The 20,554-nt window shown below is 45.0% G+C and overlaps 1 protein-coding gene across 1 annotated transcript in view; it reads left to right on the forward strand.

The window, feature by feature from the left end:
• The window catches only part of LOC126109449 (C3 and PZP-like alpha-2-macroglobulin domain-containing protein 8), a 968,006-nt gene that overhangs the window by 486,026 nt on the left and 461,426 nt on the right, over window positions 1-20,554 (forward strand). Inside the window, exon 4 of the mRNA XM_049914479.1 lies at window positions 13,437-13,604. Coding sequence (XP_049770436.1) covers window positions 13,437-13,604 — 168 coding nt within the window. The remainder of the gene's footprint in view (window positions 1-13,436; window positions 13,605-20,554) is intronic.

The raw sequence follows: 20,554 nt of genomic DNA on the forward strand, positions 1-20,554 counted from the left end.
GTAAGAGTGATTTCAGGTGTGCCGCAGGGGAGTGTCGTAGGACCGTTGCTATTCACAATATAGATACATGACCATGTGGATGACATCGGACGTTCACTGACGCTTTTTGCGGATGATGCTGTGGTGTGTCGAGAGGTTGTAACAATGGAAAATTTTACTGAAATGCAGGAGGATCTGCAGCGAATTGACGCATGGTGCATCGAATGGCATTTGAATCTCAATGTAGACAAGTGTAATGTGCTGCGAATACATAGAAAGACAGATCCCTTGTCATTTAGCTACAAAATAGCAGGTCAGCAACTGGAAGCATTTAATTCCATAAATTATCTGGGAGTACGCATTAGGAATGATTTAAAATGGAATGATCTTATAAAGTTGATCGTTCGGTGAAGCAGATGCCAGACTGAGATTCATTGGAAGAATCCTAAGGAAATGCAATCCAAAAACAAAGGAACTAGGTTACAGTACGGTTGTTCGCCCACTGCTTGAATACTGCTCAACAGTGTGGGATCCGTACCAGATAGGGTTGGTAGAAGAGATAGAGAAGATCTAACGGAGAGCAGCGTGCTTCGTTACAGGATCATTTAGTAATCGTGAAAGCGTTACGGAGATGATAGATAAACTCCAGTGGAAGACTCTGCAGGAGAGACGCTCAGTAGCTCGGTACGGGCTTTTGTTGAAGTTTCGAGAACATACCTTCACCGAGGAGTCAAGCAGTATATTGCTCCCTCCTACGTATATCTCGCGAAGAGACCATGAGGATAAAATCAGAGAGATTAGAGCCCACACAGAGGCATACCGACAATCCTTCTTTCCACGAACAATACGAGACTGGAATAGAAGGGAGAACCGATAGAGGTACTCAGGGTACCCTCCGCCACACACCGTCAGGTGGCTTGCGGAGTATGGATGTAGATGTAGATGTAAAAACGAGCATGAATTTAAAATAATTTCAAAGCCCGCTAAAACACTCCATTCGAATCGCGTGATGCCTGTGACGGCACTGGCTACCCTGCTGTTCCTGCTGTCATAATGCTAATTCACAGTGACGTCTTGTTTCGAAACTTTGGTCTCGAAGAACGGGTTAAAAATGGTGAGTCGTGCCATACTGTACAAATACATCTATGAAAACTTCTGAAAAGGTGTTTTTGAGTGTTCCAGAGAATGAGAAGGTGCATAAAAATGTGGTTGCACCCTACAGGCAAATTGCCACAATGTCGAAGCACAAGTTGACTAACTTAATTAAAAATGTGTTGCATTGTGAATTCTTTCCGAGATATGCTACCAAGCGAGGTGGCATAGTGGTTAGCACACTGTGGTTGCATTCAGGAGGACGATGGTTCAATCCCGCGTCCGGTCATCCTGATTTAGGTTTTCCGTCCTTCCCTAATCTGATGGGACCGATGACCTCCATGTTTGGTCCCCTCCCCAGAATCGACCAACCAACCGAGATATGCTCTCCCATTCGTTACAACGAAGGCTAGTGTCGTTCAACGAAATTAAAATCCTAGTGAAAACTGTCGTATTACCTAACAACAACTTCAACTGTTCGGTTGCTCACTTGTCAAAGCGTAAACTCGCAATAATTACTAGAACTACAGACGCTGCTGTAACACTTGAAGACGTACGTCAACCAGACTGGCATTACTTTCCTGGAACAAAGAACAACAGCTGGACTTGGATTATCGGCCAGTTCGGATATTTCGCAATTACGAATAAACATGCAAGTATAGACGAGTACCCGCAGTATATAATGGAAGAGTACCATAGTCTTAAAAAGAGTCGGAAATACAAAGCCTTGTTTCAAAATTTCTTACTTCACGCTTTGCCATAATGAAGGGGTAATTTTTGGTTGGTGCATAACACTACAGCGAATCGCTACTAAGTTAGCACAATTTTAGTTAAGTTGGCAATCTTTTTTGTTACGAAAAGAAGATTTATTTAGTTTGTCACAAAAAAAAAAACGATGGCGTAATGGTTACCTGCAGCTGCCCGGTAAACAAAAGATCCCGGATTGAATTTATTACAATAAGAAAAAAACGTTGGTAGGGTGAAAGTGGCGGTGGCGCTAGGTTTGTTTTTATTTTTAGGTTAAATAGGATTTTGAGAGTGGTATGAAAAAAGAAAAAGAAGCGTCGGATCGCCAATTTTGCGAGTTGATGTCCATAGATCGCTGGTTCGAATCTAACACGAAAGAATATTATAAATTACACAACTGGCCATTAAAACTGCTACACTACGAAGATAGCGTGCTACAGACCCGAAATTTAACCGACAGGAAGAAGATGCTGTGATACGCAAACGATTAGCTTCTCGGAGTATTCACACACGGTTGGCGCCGGTATTGACACCTAAAACGTGCTGACTTAAGGAAAGTTTCCAACCGATTTGTCATACACAAGCAGCAGTTGATCGGCGTTGCTGCTGAAACGTTGTTGTGATGCCTCGTGGAGAGAGGAGAAATGCATACCACCACGTTTCCGACTTTGATAGAGGTCGGATTGTAGCCTATCGCGATTGAGGTTTATCGTATCGCGACATTGCTGCTCGCGTTGGTCGATGTCCAGTGACTGTTAGCATAATATGGAATCAGGTTCAGGTGGGTAATACGGAACGCCACGCTGGATCCCAACGGCCTCGTGTCACTAGCAGTCGAGATGACAGGCATCTTATCCGCATGGCTGTAACGGATCGTGCAGCCACGTCTCGATCCCTGAGTCAAGACACCAACCATCTGCACGAACAGTTCGACGACGTTTGCAGCAGCTCGGAGACCATGGCTGCGGTTACCCTTGACGGTGCGATGGTGTACTCAACGACGAACCTGGGTGCACGAATGGCAAAACGTCATTTTTTCGGATGAATAGAGGTTCTGTTTACAGCATTACGATGCTCGCATGTGTTTGGCGACATCGCGGTGAACACACGTTGGAAGCGTGAATTCGTCATCGCCATACTGGCGTATCGCCCGGCGTGATGGTATGGGGTGCCATTGGTTACACGTCTCGGTCACCTGTTATTCGCATTGACGGCACTTTGAACAGTGGACGTTACATATCAGATATGTTACGACCCGTGGCTCTACCCTTCATTCGATCCCTGCGAAACCCTACATTTCAGCAGGATAATGCATGACCGCATTTTGCAGGTCCTGTACGGGCCTTTCTGGATACAGAAAATGTTCGACTACTGCTCTGGCCAACACATTCTCCAGATCTCTGACCAATTGAAAACGTGTGGTCAATGGTGGCCGAGCAACTGGCTCGTCACAATACGCCAGGCACTACTCTTGATGAACTGTGGTATCGTCTTGAAGCTGTATTGGCAGCTGTACCTGTACACTCCATCCAAGCTCTGTTTGACTCAATGCCCAGGCGTATTAAGGCCGTTATTGCGGCCAGAGGTGGTTGTTGTGGGTACTGATTTCTCAGGATCTATGTGCCCAAATTGCGTGAAAATGTAATCACATGTCAGTTCTAGTATAATATATTTGTCCAATGAATCCCCGTTTCTCATCTGTATTTCTTCTTGGTGGAGCAGTTTTAATGGCCAGTAGTGTGTTTATAAAACGACTCGACAGTCCTCTCATATGAAAACCAAATCACAATTACAAAACATCATACCGATCAGAACCAGAATATCATTATTTGTCTTGTTGTTTACATGCGCATACATTTGCCATAGCTGTTCACACACGTCGCGTTTAAAATGTTAATGTGACCACACGCTTTTTCCTTTATTAGGAACATTGGTTTTAGCTTCGTAGTGTCCAGCTACGATCCTTACTGTTTAAGCTTATGCAGTTCCATTATCTTACATAAAGATGAGGCAAGTCTGCTTCACACGCTTGCGCTAGTTCACACTCACAAACATCACATCCCGTATGTTCGTGTCACATGTACGTTGCACACACTTTATATCTTCACTACCAGCGATACTTTCCAAAAAAGTGAATTGTTTCTTCGCAAAGTAAGTGCGTTAATCCAGTCTTGTCAATTTCTCAGCTATGGCTGCAATACAACTCCCAATCGAAACAACTGCTACAATCAGTTCTTGCCAACGATATTTTCTTACTTCGTGTAAAACTTTTGAAAACTATGTTACCTTTGGAGTATTCGAGCATGTGACCTCATCTGCAGTCGCAAACGCTATCCGTTACGCCACCAAACGCCTGCGAAATGCATAATTTCTGCTCAGTTTCTTCTAGAGGGAAAATCAGCACTACGTTTTGCCAAGAATAATTTTATTGTGCTTTGGGTCGTAGCTCATCACTGGCAGTCGACAATCTAGTTATAATATACGGACCCATTCGTAAAAATTCTACAATTCCTACGTTTTGAGAGAGGTTAATGAAATTGTAGGAGGCAGGGAAAAGAATGTCCGTCGTTGCACATATAGCTGGCCTAGATGGGTGGCGCAGAAGTACATCAACTTTCGCAAGACTTCCATATAAGCGTTCACAAAATTCCTGTCTATTGTTAGTTAAAAGTTGTAATTGCGTTTTTCATCACTAAACAGCTAAACTGTTCGCAGTAACAGTAGGTAAAAACCTCGCAACTTCGGCTATCGCTCCTGCAACACAGGCATAGCTTTGTCTTAGTCCCATACTGTTACGTCACCAGGACATCACCCAGTAACAGAGCGTTTAGAGCGTTTTCGATCACGTGACCAGATCTTGAGATTTAAAGATTTTTTTAGCTTTAATTACTTCAAAATAACAGAAATTTTGTGAGAACATGGACCGCAATCGTTATTTAAATGTTATAATCATTCAGAATAACCACAATCCGAACCATATTTTTAACAAAGGAAAATTGCCTATTATAATCGGTTCTTTATCTACTTTTACATCTACATCGACACTCAGCAAATCACATTTAAGTGTGTGGCAGAGGGTTCATCGAACCACCTTCACAAATTTCTATTGTTCCAACCTCGTATAGCGCGCGCAAAAAACGAACACCTATATTTTTCCATACGAGCTCTGATTTCCCTTATTTTATCATGGTCATCGTTTCTCCCTATGTACGTTGACGTTAACAAAATATTTTCACATTCGGACGGGAAAGTTGGCGATTGGAATTTCTTGAGAACATTGCTCCGCAACGAAAAACGCCTTTGTTTTAATGACGTCCATTCCAAATCCTGTGTCATTTCAGTGACACTCTCTCCCCTGTATGGCGATTATACGAAACGTGCTGCCTTTCTTTGAACTTTTGCGGTGTACTCCATCAATCGTATCTGGTAAGGTTCCCTCACCGTGCAGCACTATTCTAAAAGAGAACGGACAAACGTAGTGTAGGCAGTCTCCTTAGTAAATCTGTTACATTTTCTATGTGTCCCGCCAATAAAACGCACTTTGGTTAGCCTTCCCCATAATAGTTTCTGTTTATTCCTTCCAATTTAAGTCCAGTTTTCCGCGTGCACGTATTAATATTATGTTTTCTTTAGACATCAACAACTATGCGTACAGAGAGGGTAAGGCTCGATTTACAACAATTGCTGCAAACGTAACGTCACTCTGACATCACACACAATATCGATGACCGCATGATCGGTTGTCACTTTCGTCAGCATTCGATACGGGCCTCTCACAAGATTTCATGTGCGCGTCCCAGAGATCCATAAAAACACGTCATTCTTGGAATGATTTTTTGTAATTATTGCTATAATAAAATGACATGTAACGACTTATCGACGGTTGATGCCTTTATATAGGAGTGCTCTCTAAGGAGTGAGCTGTAATCGTCAATAATTTACAAATGAAGGACGAAACACATTTGTGTTTCATAATCTGCAGTATGTCCTTTCAATGTAACGAAGCACTCAAAATTTATCACAAACATATCACCATTATCATTAAATGTCACTTAATAGCGCATCAACGATACAAGCCTCCACGATAGAATATGATGACCAAGACCAGAGCTAAATATCCCATGGTTAAGCGCTAGCGTACTGAATAACATGAGGTTTCTGAAGTCGGAAGTTGGTTCGCACCGCGTCACATTCAGGTTTTTTGAAGTTAGCGTTGTTAACACGTACTGTTACTTTCTTCTGAATGTAACACATGCATCTGCAATATTCGCTGTCATTTACATTCAGTCTGATGTGAAAACAGAGGATCAAATAAAATACACTCCTGGAAATTGAAATAAGAACACCGTGAATTCATTGTCCCAGGAAGGGGAAACTTTATTGACACATTCCTGGGGTCAGATACATCACATGATCACACTGACAGAACCACAGGCACATAGACACAGGCAACAGAGCATGCACAATGTCGGCACTAGTACAGTGTATATCCACCTTTCGCAGCAATGCAGGCTGCTATTCTCCCATGGAGACAATCGTAGAGATGCTGGATGTAGTCCTGTGGAACGGCTTGCCATGCCATTTCCACCTGACGCCTCAGTTGGACCAGCGTTCGTGCTGGACGTGCAGACCGCGTGAGACGACGCTTCATCCAGTCCCAAACATGCTCAATGGGGGACAGATCCGGAGATCTTGCTGGCCAGGGTAGTTGACTTACACCTTCTAGAGCACGTTGGGTGGCACGCGATACATGCGGACGTGCATTGTCCTGTTGGAACAGCAAGTTCCCTTGCCGGTCTAGAAATGGTAGAACGATGGGTTCGATGACGGTTTGGATGTACCGTGCACTATTCAGTGTCCCCTCGACGATCACCAGTGGTGTACGGCCAGTGTAGGAGATCGCTCCCCACACCATGATGCCGGGTGTTGGCCCTGTGTGCCTCGGTCGTATGCAGTCCTGATTGTGGCGCTCACCTGCACGGCGCCAAATACGCATACGACCATCATTGGCACCAAGGCAGAAGCGACTCTCATCGCTGAAGACGACACGTCTCCATTCGTCCCTCCATTCACGCCTGTCGCGACACCACTGGAGGCGGGCTGTACGATGTTGGGGCGTGAGCGGAAGACGGCCTAACGGTGTGCGGGACCGTAGCCCAGCTTCATGGAGACGGTTGCGAATGGTCCTCGCCGATACCCCAGGAGCAACAGTGTCCCTAATTTGCTGGGAAGTGGCGGTGCGGTCCCCTACGGCACTGCGTAGGATCCTACGGTCTTGGCGTGCATCCGTGCGTCGCTGCGGTCCGGTCCCAGGTCGACGGGCACGTGCACCTTCCGCCGACCACTGGCGACAACATCGATGTACTGTGGAGACCTCACGCCCCACGTGTTGAGCAATTCGGCGGTACGTCCACCCGGCCTCCCGCATGCCCACTATACGCCCTCGCTCAAAGTCCGTCAACTGCACATACGGTTCACGTCCACGCTGTCGCGGCATGCTACCAGTGTTAAAGACTGCGATGGAGCTCCGTACGCCACGGCAAACTGGCTGACACTGACGGCGGCGGTGCACAAATGCTGCGCATCTAGCGCCATTCGACGGCCAACACCGCGGTTCCTGGTGTGTCCGCTGTACCGTGCGTGTGATCATTGCTTGTACAGCCCTCTCGCAGTGTCCGGAGCAAGTATGGTGGGTCTGACACACCGGTGTCAATGTGTTCTTTTTTCCATTTCCAGGAGTGTATTTAGCGATTTTGAGTGTGTGGTTAAGCAGGAACGTAAGAAGACAGCTTAAATTGCTTCAATAATATTACTAGTCTTCATTGTCACAAACTCGACAGCAGATTGAACGGTCGTCGATTTTCCGCGTGACGTCAGAATGACGTGACGTTTGCGGGAATCCTCGTGAAAAGAGCATGACCCGCACGGAGTCCACATAAAGAACGTTTAAAGCTTGGATAAGAAAAATCTAACTCCGACCTACAATACCGCTCTACAGAATTGGCTAATTACTGCCAGTACGGTCAGCCTACATTGAAAGATGCGAGTTTCTGTTACGAAATTGAGATTTATTTAACAAACAACGACAAACAGGTCGTTAAGGTCAACAGATGCTGCCCTTTTTGAAAAGCGGTACGGGTAACGCAGCTATAACGCTATGACTGCTATATACATCCCGCCCTAATTCCTGAACAGAGCGCCGCTTTTATCCCGAAACTATTTCCCTGTTATTCTCTCTGTGACGACAGCGAAAATTTAATATTTCTGACAAATGTAGGTGTGCTTTTAACCCAGTGCTCGCGTTCCGTAACGCCAAAAATACAATCCCAGTAATTTCATTTGTTTCTCGCTTTATAACAGAGATCAGATCTATCGAGCAATATTCATTACTTACCTACTCACTTTGAGTTAGATGTGTTCCAGGTATAGCCCCGGCAAATTTTTCCGAGTTTTCGGCATTATCTTGCGTTTGCTAGCACACGCATTTCTTTTTAATCGAATACTTACGCAACTAGAAGGCCACTGGAAAATGGCGAACTTCATTCCAGATTTCAAGAACGCTGGTCGTAGAGATTTTGATAATTATTGCCTTGTTCATATAAATGATGCCGATCTCTAGAGTTGTGGAACACGTTTTACGTTCAAGCGTGACGTTTCAGGAGAAAAAGAACCTATCGTTAAAAATCAACATGGATTCCACAAGCAGTGATTTTGGGAAGTCAGGACCGTCTGTTTGTCGCTGACATCCATAGCTCCGTAGTAGGGCTGCTGATATTTTTAAAAATATCGAGACCCCACTTTATAGATATTTGAAAAAATATAATTATCTGTCCTCGAGATATCTAAAAAAATATAGATATATCAACGGAAAAAATATCGACGTAGCGGCCTATAAAAGTATCTTCGTACATCCATAGTTGAAATGGACGACAGTGGGACGTCAGCTCGTATAAATTTATATTAAAAATGAAGAAATTCCTCCAGCTGTATTTAAGGTGTCAATTTTATTTTGGCAACCAGTTTCAACGTTGTAACAACGTCATCTTCAGTCTCATACACATGATGACGTTAACTGCGTGCGGCTGATACTAGAAGTCAGTGGTGAGATATGGACATGCTCCGTGTGGAAGGTGGGTAGTAACTCAAAGTTACTAGTAGTAACTAGTAGTAACTACGAAGTTACTACCCACCTTCCACACGGAGCATGTCCATATCTCACCACTGACTTCTAGTATCAGCCGCACGCAGTTAACGTCATCAAGTGTATGAGACTGAAGATGACGTTGTTACAACGTTGAAACTAGTTGCCAAAATAAAATCGACACCTTAAATACAGCTGGAGGAATTTCTTCATTTTTAATATAAAAATATCGGCTGCACATTGTAAATACACTGAAGAGCCAAAGAAACTGGTACACCTGCCTAATATCGTGAAGCCCCCTGCCCCCTCGCCCCCTCCCCCCCTCCCCACACGGAAGTGCCGAAACCCGACGTGGCCTGGACTCGTCTGATGTCTGAAGTAGTGCTGGACGGAATGGACACCTTGAATCCCAAAAGACTGTCCATAAATCCACAACAGGACGAGCGGGTGAAGATCTTTTCTGACCAACACATGGCAAGGGATCCCAGATATGCTCAATAATATTCATGTCTGGGGAGTTTGGTGGCCAGCGGAAGTGTTTAAACTCAGAAGCGTGTTGCTGGAGCCACTCTGTAGCTATTATGGGTGTGTGGGCTGTTGCATTGTCCTGCTGGAACTGCCCAAGTCAATCGGAATTCACAATGGATACGAATTCCACTGTTAAATGGAGAGGAGAGAGCAGACCGGTGGAAAGAATACATTGAAAGCCTCTATGAGGGTGAAGATTTGTCTGATGTGATAGAAGAAGAAACAGGAGTCGATTTAGAAGAGATAGGGGATCCAGTATTAGAATCGGAATTTAAAAGAGCTTTGGAGGACTTACGGTCAAATAAGGCAGAAGGGATAGATAACATTCCATCAGAATTTCTAAAATCATTGGGGGAAGTGGCAACAAAACGACTATTCACGTTGGTGTGTAGAATATATGAGTCTGGCGATATACCATCTGACTTTCGGAAAAGCATCATCAACACAATTCCGAAGACGGCAAGAGCTGACAAGTGCGAGAATTATCGCACAATCAGCTTAACAGCTCATGCATCGAAGCTGCTTACAAGAATAATATACAGAAGAATGGAAAAGAAAATTGAGAATGCGCTAGGTGACGATCAGTTTGGTTTTAGGAAAAGTAAAGGGACGAGAGAGGCAATTCTGACGTTACGGCTAATAATGGAAGCACGGCTAAAGAAAAATCAAGACACTTTCATAGGATTTATCAACCTGGAAAAAGCGTTCGACAATATAAAATGGTGCAAGCTGTTCGAGATTCTGAAAAAGGTAGGGGTAAGCTATAGGGAGAGACGGGTCATATACAATACGTACAACAACCAAGAGGGAATAATAAGAGTGGACGATCAAGAACGAAGTGCTCGTATTAAGAAGGGTGTACGACAAGGCTGTAGCCTTTCGCTCCTACTCTTCAATTTGTACATCGAGGAAGCAATGATGGAAATAAAAGAAAGGTTCAGGAGTGGAATTAAAATACAAGGTGAAAGGATATCAATGATACGATTCGCTGATGACATTGCTCTCCTGAGTGAAAGTGAAGAAGAATTAAATGATCTGCTGAACGGAATGAACAGTCTAATGAGTACACAGTATGGTTTGAGAGTAAATCGGAGAAAGACGAAGGTAATGAGAACTAGTAGAAATGAGCAATGACGGACGGAGCAAGGAGGACATCAAAAGCAGACTCGCTGTGGCAAAAAAGGCATTTCTGGCCAAGAGAAGTCTACTAATATCAAATACCGGCCTTAATTTGAGGAAGAAATTTCTGAGGATGTACGTCTGGAGTACAGCATTGTATGGTAGTGAAACATGGACTGTGGGAAAACAGGAACAGAAGAGAATCGAAGCATTTGAGATGTGGTGCTATAGACGAATATTGGAAATTAGGTGGACTGATAAGGTAAGGAATGAGGAGGTTCTACGCAGAATCGGAGAGGAAAGGAATATGTGGAAAACACTGATAAGGAGAAGGGACAGGATGATAGGACATCTGCTAAGACATGAGGGAATGACTTCCATGGTACTAGAGGGAGCTGTAGAGGGCAAAAACTGTAGAGGAAGACAGAGATTGGAATACGTCAAGCAAATAATTGAGGACGTAGGTTGCAAGTGCTACTCTGAGATGAAGAGGTTAGCACAGGACAGGAATTCTTGGCGGGCCGCAGCAAACCAGTCAGTAGACTGATGACCAAAAAAAAAAAAAAAAAAAACGAATGGATGTAGGTGGTCAGACAGGAGGGTTACGTACGTGTCACCTGTAAGAGTCGTATCTAGAAGTAAGAGGAGTGCCGTACCACTCCAAATGCACAAGCCCCACACCATTACAGAGACCCCAGCAGTTCAAACAGTCCAGTGCTGACACGCAGGGTCCGCAGATTCATGTGGTTGTCTCCATACCCATACTCGTACATCCGCTCGGTACAATTTGAAACGAGACTCGTCCGACCAGGCAACATGTTTCCAGTCGTGGACATTTCAATGGCGGTGTTGACGGTCCCAGGCGAGGCATACAGCTTTGCGTCCTGCAGTCATCAAGGGTTCACGAGTGGGCCTTCGGCTCCGAGCTCCGAAAGCCCATATGGTTCATACAGTGACACTTGTTGATAGCCCAGCATTATAATCTGCAGTACTTTGCCGGAGGGCTACATTTCTGTCATGCTGAAAGATTCTCTTCAGTAGTCTGTGGTCCCATTCTTACATGATCTTCTTCCGGCACCAGCGATGTTGGAGATTTGACGCTTTACCACGGTCCTGATATTCGCATTGTACCTGTGAAGTGGTCGTACAGGAAAATTCCACATCATGGCTACCTCGGAGACGCTGTGTCCCATCGCAAATGCGCCGTCTATAACTCCACGTTCAAACTCACCTAAACTTTAAATAACCTCCCGTTGTAGCAGCAGTAACTGATCTAACAACTGTGCCATACAGTTGTTGTCTTACATAGGCGTTGCCGACCGCGGCGCCGTATTCTACCTATTTACATAGCTCTGTATTTGAGTACGTAAACTGTATGATCAGAAGTATGCGGACACCTGGCTGAAGATGACTTACAAGTTCGTGGTGCCCTCTAACGGTAATACTGGAATTCACTATGGTGTTGGCCCACCCTTAGCCTTGATGATAGCTTCCACCGTGGCAAGCACACGTTCAATCAAGTGCTGGAAGATTTATTGGGGAATGGCAGCCCATTCTTCATGGAGTGCTGCAGTGACGAGAGGTATCGATGATGATGATGATGATGATGATGTTTGGTTTGTGGGGCGCTCAACTGCGTGGTTATCAGCGCCCGTACAATTTCCCAACTTTTGTTCAGTCCAATTTCGCCACTTTGCTGGATGATCATGAAATGATGAGGACAACACAAACACCCAGTCATCTCGAGGCAGGTGAAAATCCCTGACCCCGCCGGGAATCGAACCCGGGACCCCGTGCTCGGGAAGCGAGAAGTATCGATGTCGGGCTGTGATGTCTGGCACGAAATCGTCGTTCCAAAACATCCCAAAGGAGTTCTATAGGATTCAGATCAGGACTCTGTGCAGGCCAGTCCATTACAAGGATGTTGTTGTCACGTAAACCACTCCGCCACAGGTCGCGCGTTATCAACAGGTGCTCGATTGTGTTGAAAGATGCAATCGCCATCCCATAATTGCTCTTCACCACTGGGAAGCAAGAAGGTGCTTAAAACATCACTGTAGGCCTGTGCTGTGACAGTGGCGTGCAAAACAACAAGGGGTGCGAGCCCCCTCTTTTAAAAACACGACCATACCACACCCTAACACCACCGCCTCCGAATTTAGTGTTGGCGCTACACACACTGGCAGATGACATTCACTAGGCATTCGCCATATCCACACGATGCCATTCGATCGCCACATTGTGCTCCGAAAGCCCATATCGATAATGTTCCTTGAATGTTTTGCGCGCTGACGCTTTTTGATGGTCCAGCGTTGAAATCTGCAGCAATCTGTGGAACAGCTGCACTTCTCACGTTCAACGGTTCTCTTCAGTCGTCGTTCGTCCCGTTGTTGCAGAATCTCTTTGCTGCCTCAGCGATGTCGCAGATTTGTTGTTCAGCAGATTCCTGATATTGACGGTACGCTCGATAAATGGTCATATGAGAAAATCCCACTTCATCGCCACCTCGGAGATGCTGTGTCCCATCGCTCGTCGCCGACTTTAACAGCACGTTCAAACTCATTTAAATGTCGATAACCTGCCATTGTAGCTGCAGTAACCGATCCAACAACTGCGCCAGTCACTTGTCGTCTTATACAGGCGCTGCCGTTCACAGCGCTGTATTCTGCCTGTTTACATATGTGTGTTTGATTACACACGCCTGTTCCAGTTTCTTTAGCGGTTCAGAGTAGTTTCGAGAAAGATAGCAGTAGCGATATGGGTCAATAAATATGTAAGCGGCGCTGTGTGGCAGTGCTGGACTCACGACGTGACGTTTCGGTTGTTCCAGGCCAGGCGGTGATCCCAGTGCTGGTGCCTCTGGACGCGCCGCCATCCTGCGTTCTCCAGGCAGTGGTGGGGGGCAGCGTGCAGACGTCTTCCCGGCTGACGCTGGCGGGGCCCCTGCGGCACGCCATCCTGCGGCCGGACCGGACCTCCTACTCCCCAGGGGACACAGGTGAGGCGCCACCCACACAGTCAGCAGGTTACAAGTCTCCACAGGGTGCAGTAGGCCCATGGTATTCATGTGTAGACTACCTGTCCCCCTCCACATCTGTTCAAAGAGGGATAGAGATTTGCAGCACAGTGCAAGGAAGAACTTTTTAGGAGGTACAGTTGGAGAATACGCTAGAATCTATCTCAACCGATGGCCAACGGCCTTCCGTAGTGGTGACACCGGTTCCCATCTGATCACCAAAGTAAAGCACTGTTGGGCTGGGCTAGCACTTGGATGGGTGACCATCCGGTCTGGCGAGGATTGTTGGCAAGCAGAGTGCACTCAGCCCTTGTGAGGCAATTGAGGAGGGTAGCACATGGAAGTGTGGTCTGTCCGGCCCATTTTGATTATGTGTAGGCTATCTGACACCATCCACATCATTTAAATAGGTATAGAGATTTGCACTGCAGTGCAAGGAAGAACTTTTGAGGAGGTACAGTTGGAGAATACCCTAGAAGTTATCTCAACCGATGGCTAACGGGCTTCTGTAGTGGTGACACCGGTTTCCATCTGATCACCAAAGCACTGTTGGGCTGGGCTAGCTCTTGGATGGGTGACCATCCGGTCTGGCGAAGACTGTTGGCAAGCAGAGTGCACTCAGCCCTTGGGAGGCAATTGAGGAGGGTAGTGCACGGAAGTGTGGTCCATCAGGCCCATGGTGATTATGTGTAGGCTACCAGTCTCCCTCCACATCAGTTCAATGCGGGATAGATATTTGCAGCACAGTGCAAGGAAGAACTTTTGAGGAGGTACAGTTGGAGAATACGCTAGAATCTATCTCAACCGATGGCCAACGGCCTTCTGTAGTGGTGACACCGGTTCCCATCTGATCACCAAAGTAAAGCACAGTTGGGCTGGGCCAGCACTTGGATGGGTGACCATCCGGTCTGGCGAGGGCTGTTGGCAAGCAGAGTGCTCTCAGCCCTTGTGAGGCAATTGAGGAGGGTAGTGCATGGAAGTGTGGTCCATCAGGCCCATGGTGATTATGTGTAGGCTACCTGTCCCCCTCCAGATCATTTAAAGAGGGATAGAGATTTTCACCACAGTGCAAAGAAGAAATTTTGAGTAGGTACAGTTGGAGAAATCCCATAGAAGCTATCTCAACCGATGGCTAACGGCCTTCCATATTGATCACACTGTTTCCCATCTGATCACCAAAGTAAAGCACTGTTGGGCTGGGCTAGCACTTGGATGGGTGACCATCCGGTCTCGCGAGGACTGTTGGCAAGCGGAGTGCACTCAGCCCTTGTGAGGCAATTGAGGAGGGTAGTGCATGGAAGTGTGGTCCATCAGGCCCATGGTGATTATGTGTTGGCTATCTGTCCCCATCCACATAATTTAAATAGGGACAGACATTTGCACCACAGTGCAAGGAAGAACTTTTGAGGAGGTTTAGTTGGAGAATACCCTAGAAGCTATCTAAACCGATGACTAACGGCCTTCTGTAGTGGTGACACCAGTTCCCATCTGATCACCAACGTAAAGCAGTGTCTGGTTGGACTAACATTTGGATGGGTGACCATACGGTCTGACGAAGACTGTTGGCAAGCAGATTGCACTCAGCCCTTGTGAGGCAATTGAGGAGGGTACTGCACGGAAGTGTGGTCCATCAGGCCCATGGTGATTATGTGTAGGCTACCAGTCTCCCCCCACATCAGTTCAATGAGGGATAGAGATTTGCAGCACAGTGCAAGGAAGAACTTTTTAGGAGGTACAGTTGGAGAATACGCTAGAATCTATCTCAACCGATGGCCAACGGCCTTCTGTAGTGGTGACACCGGTTCCCATCTGATCACCAAAGTAAAGCACTGTTTGGCTGGGCCAGCACTTGGATGGGTGACCATCCGGTCTGGCAAGGACTGTTGGCAAGCGGAGTGCACTCAGCCCTTGTGAGGCAATTGAGGAGGGTAGTGCACAGAAGTGTGGTCCATCAGGCCCATGGTGATTACGTGTAGGCTACCTGTCCCCCTCCAGATCATTTAAAGAGGGATAGAGATTTTCACCACAGTGCAAAGAAGAAATTTTGAGTAGGTACAGTTGGAGAAATTCCATAGAAGCTATCTCAACCGATGGCTAACGGCCTTCCATATTGATCACACTGTTCCCCATCTGATCACCAAAGTAAAGCACTGTTGGCCTGGGCTAGCACTTGGATGGCTGACCATCCGGTCTGGCTAGCACTATTGGCAATCAGAGTGTGCTCAGCCCTTGTGAGGCAAATTGAGGAGCTACTCGATCGAGAAGTAGTGGCTCTGGTCTCGTAAACTGACATATGGCCAGGAGAGTAATGTGTTGACCACATGCCCCTCCACAGCCGCATCCATTGACGCGTGTGGGTGAGGGTGACACGGCGGCCGGTCGGTACAACTCAGCCTCCATGGCCTCTTCATTCATGCAGATGCAAAGCTAATTAAGAAACTGAATTGAAAGAAACACATCCATGATCTGCTGAAACGGTTAGGTTCAGGTACTTATGCTATTAGGGTTATTGCAAATTTTGGTGATGAACACATCAGTAAATTAGCCTACTGTGCCTATTTTCATACACTGCTTTCAATATGGCATCATATTTTGGGGCAATTCGTAATTAAGAAAAAAGTATTCATTGCACAAAAGCCTGTAATCAGAATAATATCTGAAGCCTACCCACCTTGCAGACATTTCAAAATGGTTCTAATGGCTCTGAGCATTATGGGACTTAACTGCTGAGGTCATCAGTCCCCTAGAACTTAGAACTACTTAAACCTACCTAACCTAAGGACATGATAGACATCCATGCCCGAGGCACGATTCGAACCCGCGACCGTAGCAGTCGCGCGGTTCCGGACTAAAGCGCCTAGAACCGCTCGGCCACCGCTGCCTGCTTGCTGACATTTATTTAAGGAACTCGGGAGATTCACAGTACCTTCGCAATACATATATTCACTAATGAAATTTGTCATTAATAACCCATCCCAATTCAGAAATAACACCGAAGTGGATAGCTACAACACTAGACGAAAGGATGATATTCACTATCTGGATTAAATCTCACTTTGGCACGGAAAGGGGTGATTTGTACAGCCACAAAAATCTTTGGTCATTTGCCAAATAGTATTAAAAGTCTGACAGATTGCCAATCAACACTTAAAAGCAAATTAAAAGGATTTCTGAATGCCATCTCCTTCTACTCAATAGATTAATTATTAGATATGAAGTAGTAACTGTAAAAAAATAATTAATTATTTTGTGTAAGGAAAATTTATGTTTAAGTGACACGTTGCACATCATTACGAAATGTCGTATTCATGATCTATGGAATAAGGATTAATGTATGTATGTATGTCTCAACACATTATGATTACAACTCTCTCAAACCAAATACCACATCCCATTGAAACGAAAGTTTGCACTTCCGACCTGCACACACACACACACACACACACACACACACACACACACGCACGCACACACATAACAAATAAAAAGCTGCACATTAACTGGAATGGGTCTTTCACTGAGTCCACAGACCAGCCAACATACCTGGAAGTGACGATTGCCAGGTTCCCCACGCACAAACGTCACTGCAAAAAAACGTGAACTAAGGTAGCTACAAGGAACAATATCCTTACAAGGGAACCTCCCCATCGCACCCCCCTCAGATTTAGTTATAACTCGGCACAGTGGATAGGCCTTGAAAAACTGAACACAGATCAATCGAGAAAATAGGAAGAAGTTGTATGGAACTATGAAAAAAAAAGCAAAATATACAAACTGAGTAGTCCATGTGCAAGATAGGCAACAACAAGGACAAAATGAACTGAGGAGCTCCGTGGTCCCGTGGTTAGCGCCAGCAGCTGCGGAACGAGAGGTCCACGGTTCAAATCATCCCTCGAGTGAAAAAATTTTTATTTTCAGACAATTATCAAAGTTCAGGCACTAACACATAATCAACTTCGCTCTCCAAAATTCCAGGACATGTTCAGATTTGCTTGGACATATGCAGGATTTGACGGTCTACAAACGGAAAAATTTGAAAACTTTAAAAACATATGTTTTGACAGAGCACAGGGAAAACTGCGCGACTGTGAAACTGTTGCATTCATTTGTTGCAGTTTATGTGACAAATTCTGATGTTTTAATCACTTTCTTGGGAGTAATTATCACATCCACAAGAAAACCTAAATCGGGCAAGGTAGAATAATCTTTTTACCCATTCGCCAAGTGTACAAGTTAGGTGGGTCGACAACATATTCCTGTCACGTGACGCACATGCCGTCACCACTGTCGTATAGAATATATCAGACGTGTTTTCCTGTGGAGGAGTCGGTTGACCTATGACCTTGCGATCAAATGTTTTCGGTTCCCATTGGAGAGACACGTCCTTTCGTCTACCAATCGCACGGTTTTGCGGTGCGGTGGCAAAACACGGACACTAAACTTATTACAGTGAACAGAGACGTCAATGAACGAACGGACAGATCATAACTTTGCGAAAATAAAAAAGTAAACTTTTCACACAAGGGAAGACTTGAACCATGGACTTCTTGCTCCGCAGCTGCTCACGCTAACCACGAGACCACGGCGCTCATGACCTTAGAACATCCTTGATGTTGCGTATCTTGCGCATGGACTACTCAGTTTGTATATTTTGCTTATTTTTTCATAGTTCCACACAACTTCTTCCTGTTTTCTCGATTGATCTGTGTTCAGTTTTCCAAGGCCTATCCACTGTGCCAACTTAAAACAAAATCTGAGGGGGATGCGATGGGGAGGTTCCCTTGTTAGAAAGCTAACTAGCAATAAGGGGGGCGCCAAATCTACTGCGTTTATAGCCACCAGTTTAGCACTTTGCTTTTCTGCAGCTGAGTACGTCTCTGATATAGATCGGCGCATGCTGAGAAGGTCGACATAAGCCTTAATTAAACCTGTAGGCTAATCACAAGACGCACGAAGCGCGCTCCACTGGAAAATCGCTACCATGCTTCAGGTTTCTGGAGTACCAGGTCCCATATGCTAGCTCATGAACATAACGAGCAGCTCAAAATGACATTTGATGAGGGCTATCCATTATATGGTGGCTTTTATGGATTAAAAGGATTAAAATCAAGGTAGTGATTCCTGAATAACACCTTGCATGAGACCCTTGATGGCTACCCTGTTTTAGAACATCCACCAAGTGGTGCTGAATTATACTACTAGAAAATGCTAAACTGTAACAGAACTGGTGTAGCGCCTGTAAAAATCAGTCTGTTAAAACTGAGCCTATTAGAACCTGATGACAGTAGGTGCGACTCTGGAGAAGCACAAAACGTGCAACATCGTGGAACACAAAACCTGAACCAAAGATTTTTTCAATTAATTTGGAAGAGACGTCCAAAGACAACGCTTTGCCCTGGTACTACTATTAAAATGTCCTCATGTGATGCTTATCTGCTGTTCACTGATGGCTGTACTAGAAAAATCAGGACCCTTATCAGACTAGGATTTGATGTTGGTTGCTTCACTGAAAACCTGTTGAAGAAGGTGGATGATGGGCGTATTGTTAGTTCTGGAATGTCAGTGATGGACACAGTCAAAAGGGGATGCCAGAAGGATCAGAATAGAACAAAAGAGCTACATGAAGAGCAAAAGGCCACACATATGTTTATGGGCAACATCAATGTGCTCGTTTCTGACATAAATGCCAACAAAATCTTTTTTCTCCATTCCGCCACAACTTTCATTTTTCAGTGCATAAGGAGCATTTTCTGTTCAAAACTTACAGATAAAAAGGTGAAATTTCTATGGAGTTTGTACATATTATAACACAACTTCCTGCAGTACAAGATTTTTCAAAGTGTATTGTTGTCAAATTTACTTAAATTTTCATGAAATCATTCACATAGATTAAAAAATTGTTGCGAGGCGTCTAAGACTGATATTAAAACACACCGACTCACATATTTATCTAATTACTAACAATGATTACTACAATTTGAAAGTGGTAAGGAAAGTATTTTGCTCCCCAAATAGCAAAACTCCTTTACTACTTTAAGTGTCTCATTTCCTAATCTAATTCTCTCAGCATCACCCGATTTAATTTGACTACATTCCATTATCCTCGTTTTGCTTTTGTTGATGTTCATCTTATATCCTCGTTTCAAGACACTGTCCATTCCTTTCAACTGCTCTTCCAAGTCCTTTCTCTAAGTCTACAAATGCTACAAACGTAGGTTTGCCTTTCCTTAATCTTTCTTCTAGATAAGTCGTAAGGTCAGTATTGCCTCTCGTGTTCCAACATTTCTACGGAATCCAAACTGATCTTCCCCGGGGTCGGCTTCTATCAGTTTTTCCATTCGTCTGTAAAGAATTCGCGTTAGTATTTTGCAGCTGTGACTTATTAAACTGATAGTTCGGTAATTTTCACATCTTTGAACACCTGCTTTCTTTGGGATTGGAATTACTATATTCTTCTTGAAGTCTGAGGGTATTTCGCCTGTCTCATGCATCTTGCTCATCAGATGGTAGAGTTTTGTCAGGACTGGCTCTCCCAAGGCCGTCAGTAGTTGTAATGGAATGTTGTCTACTCCCGGGGCCTTTTTCGACTTAGGTCTTTCAGTGCTCTATCGAATTCTTCACGCAGTATCATATCTCCCATTTCGTCTTCATCTACATCCTCTTCCATTTCCATAACATTGTCCTCAAGAACATCGCCCTTGTATAGACCGTCTACATACTCCTTCCACCTTTCTGCTTTCTCTTCTTTGCTCAGAAATGGGTTTCCTTCTGAGGTCTTGATATTCATACAAGTGGCTCTCTTTTCTCCAAAGGTCTCTCTAATTTTCCTGTAGGCAGTATCTATCTTACCCCAAGTGAGATAAGCCTCTACATCCTTACATTTGTCCTCTAGCCATCCCTGCTTAGCCATTTTGCACTTCCTGTCGATCTCA

Source organism: Schistocerca cancellata, chromosome 12, assembly GCF_023864275.1.
Source record: "Schistocerca cancellata isolate TAMUIC-IGC-003103 chromosome 12, iqSchCanc2.1, whole genome shotgun sequence".
Lineage (NCBI taxonomy): Eukaryota > Metazoa > Arthropoda > Insecta > Orthoptera > Acrididae > Schistocerca > Schistocerca cancellata.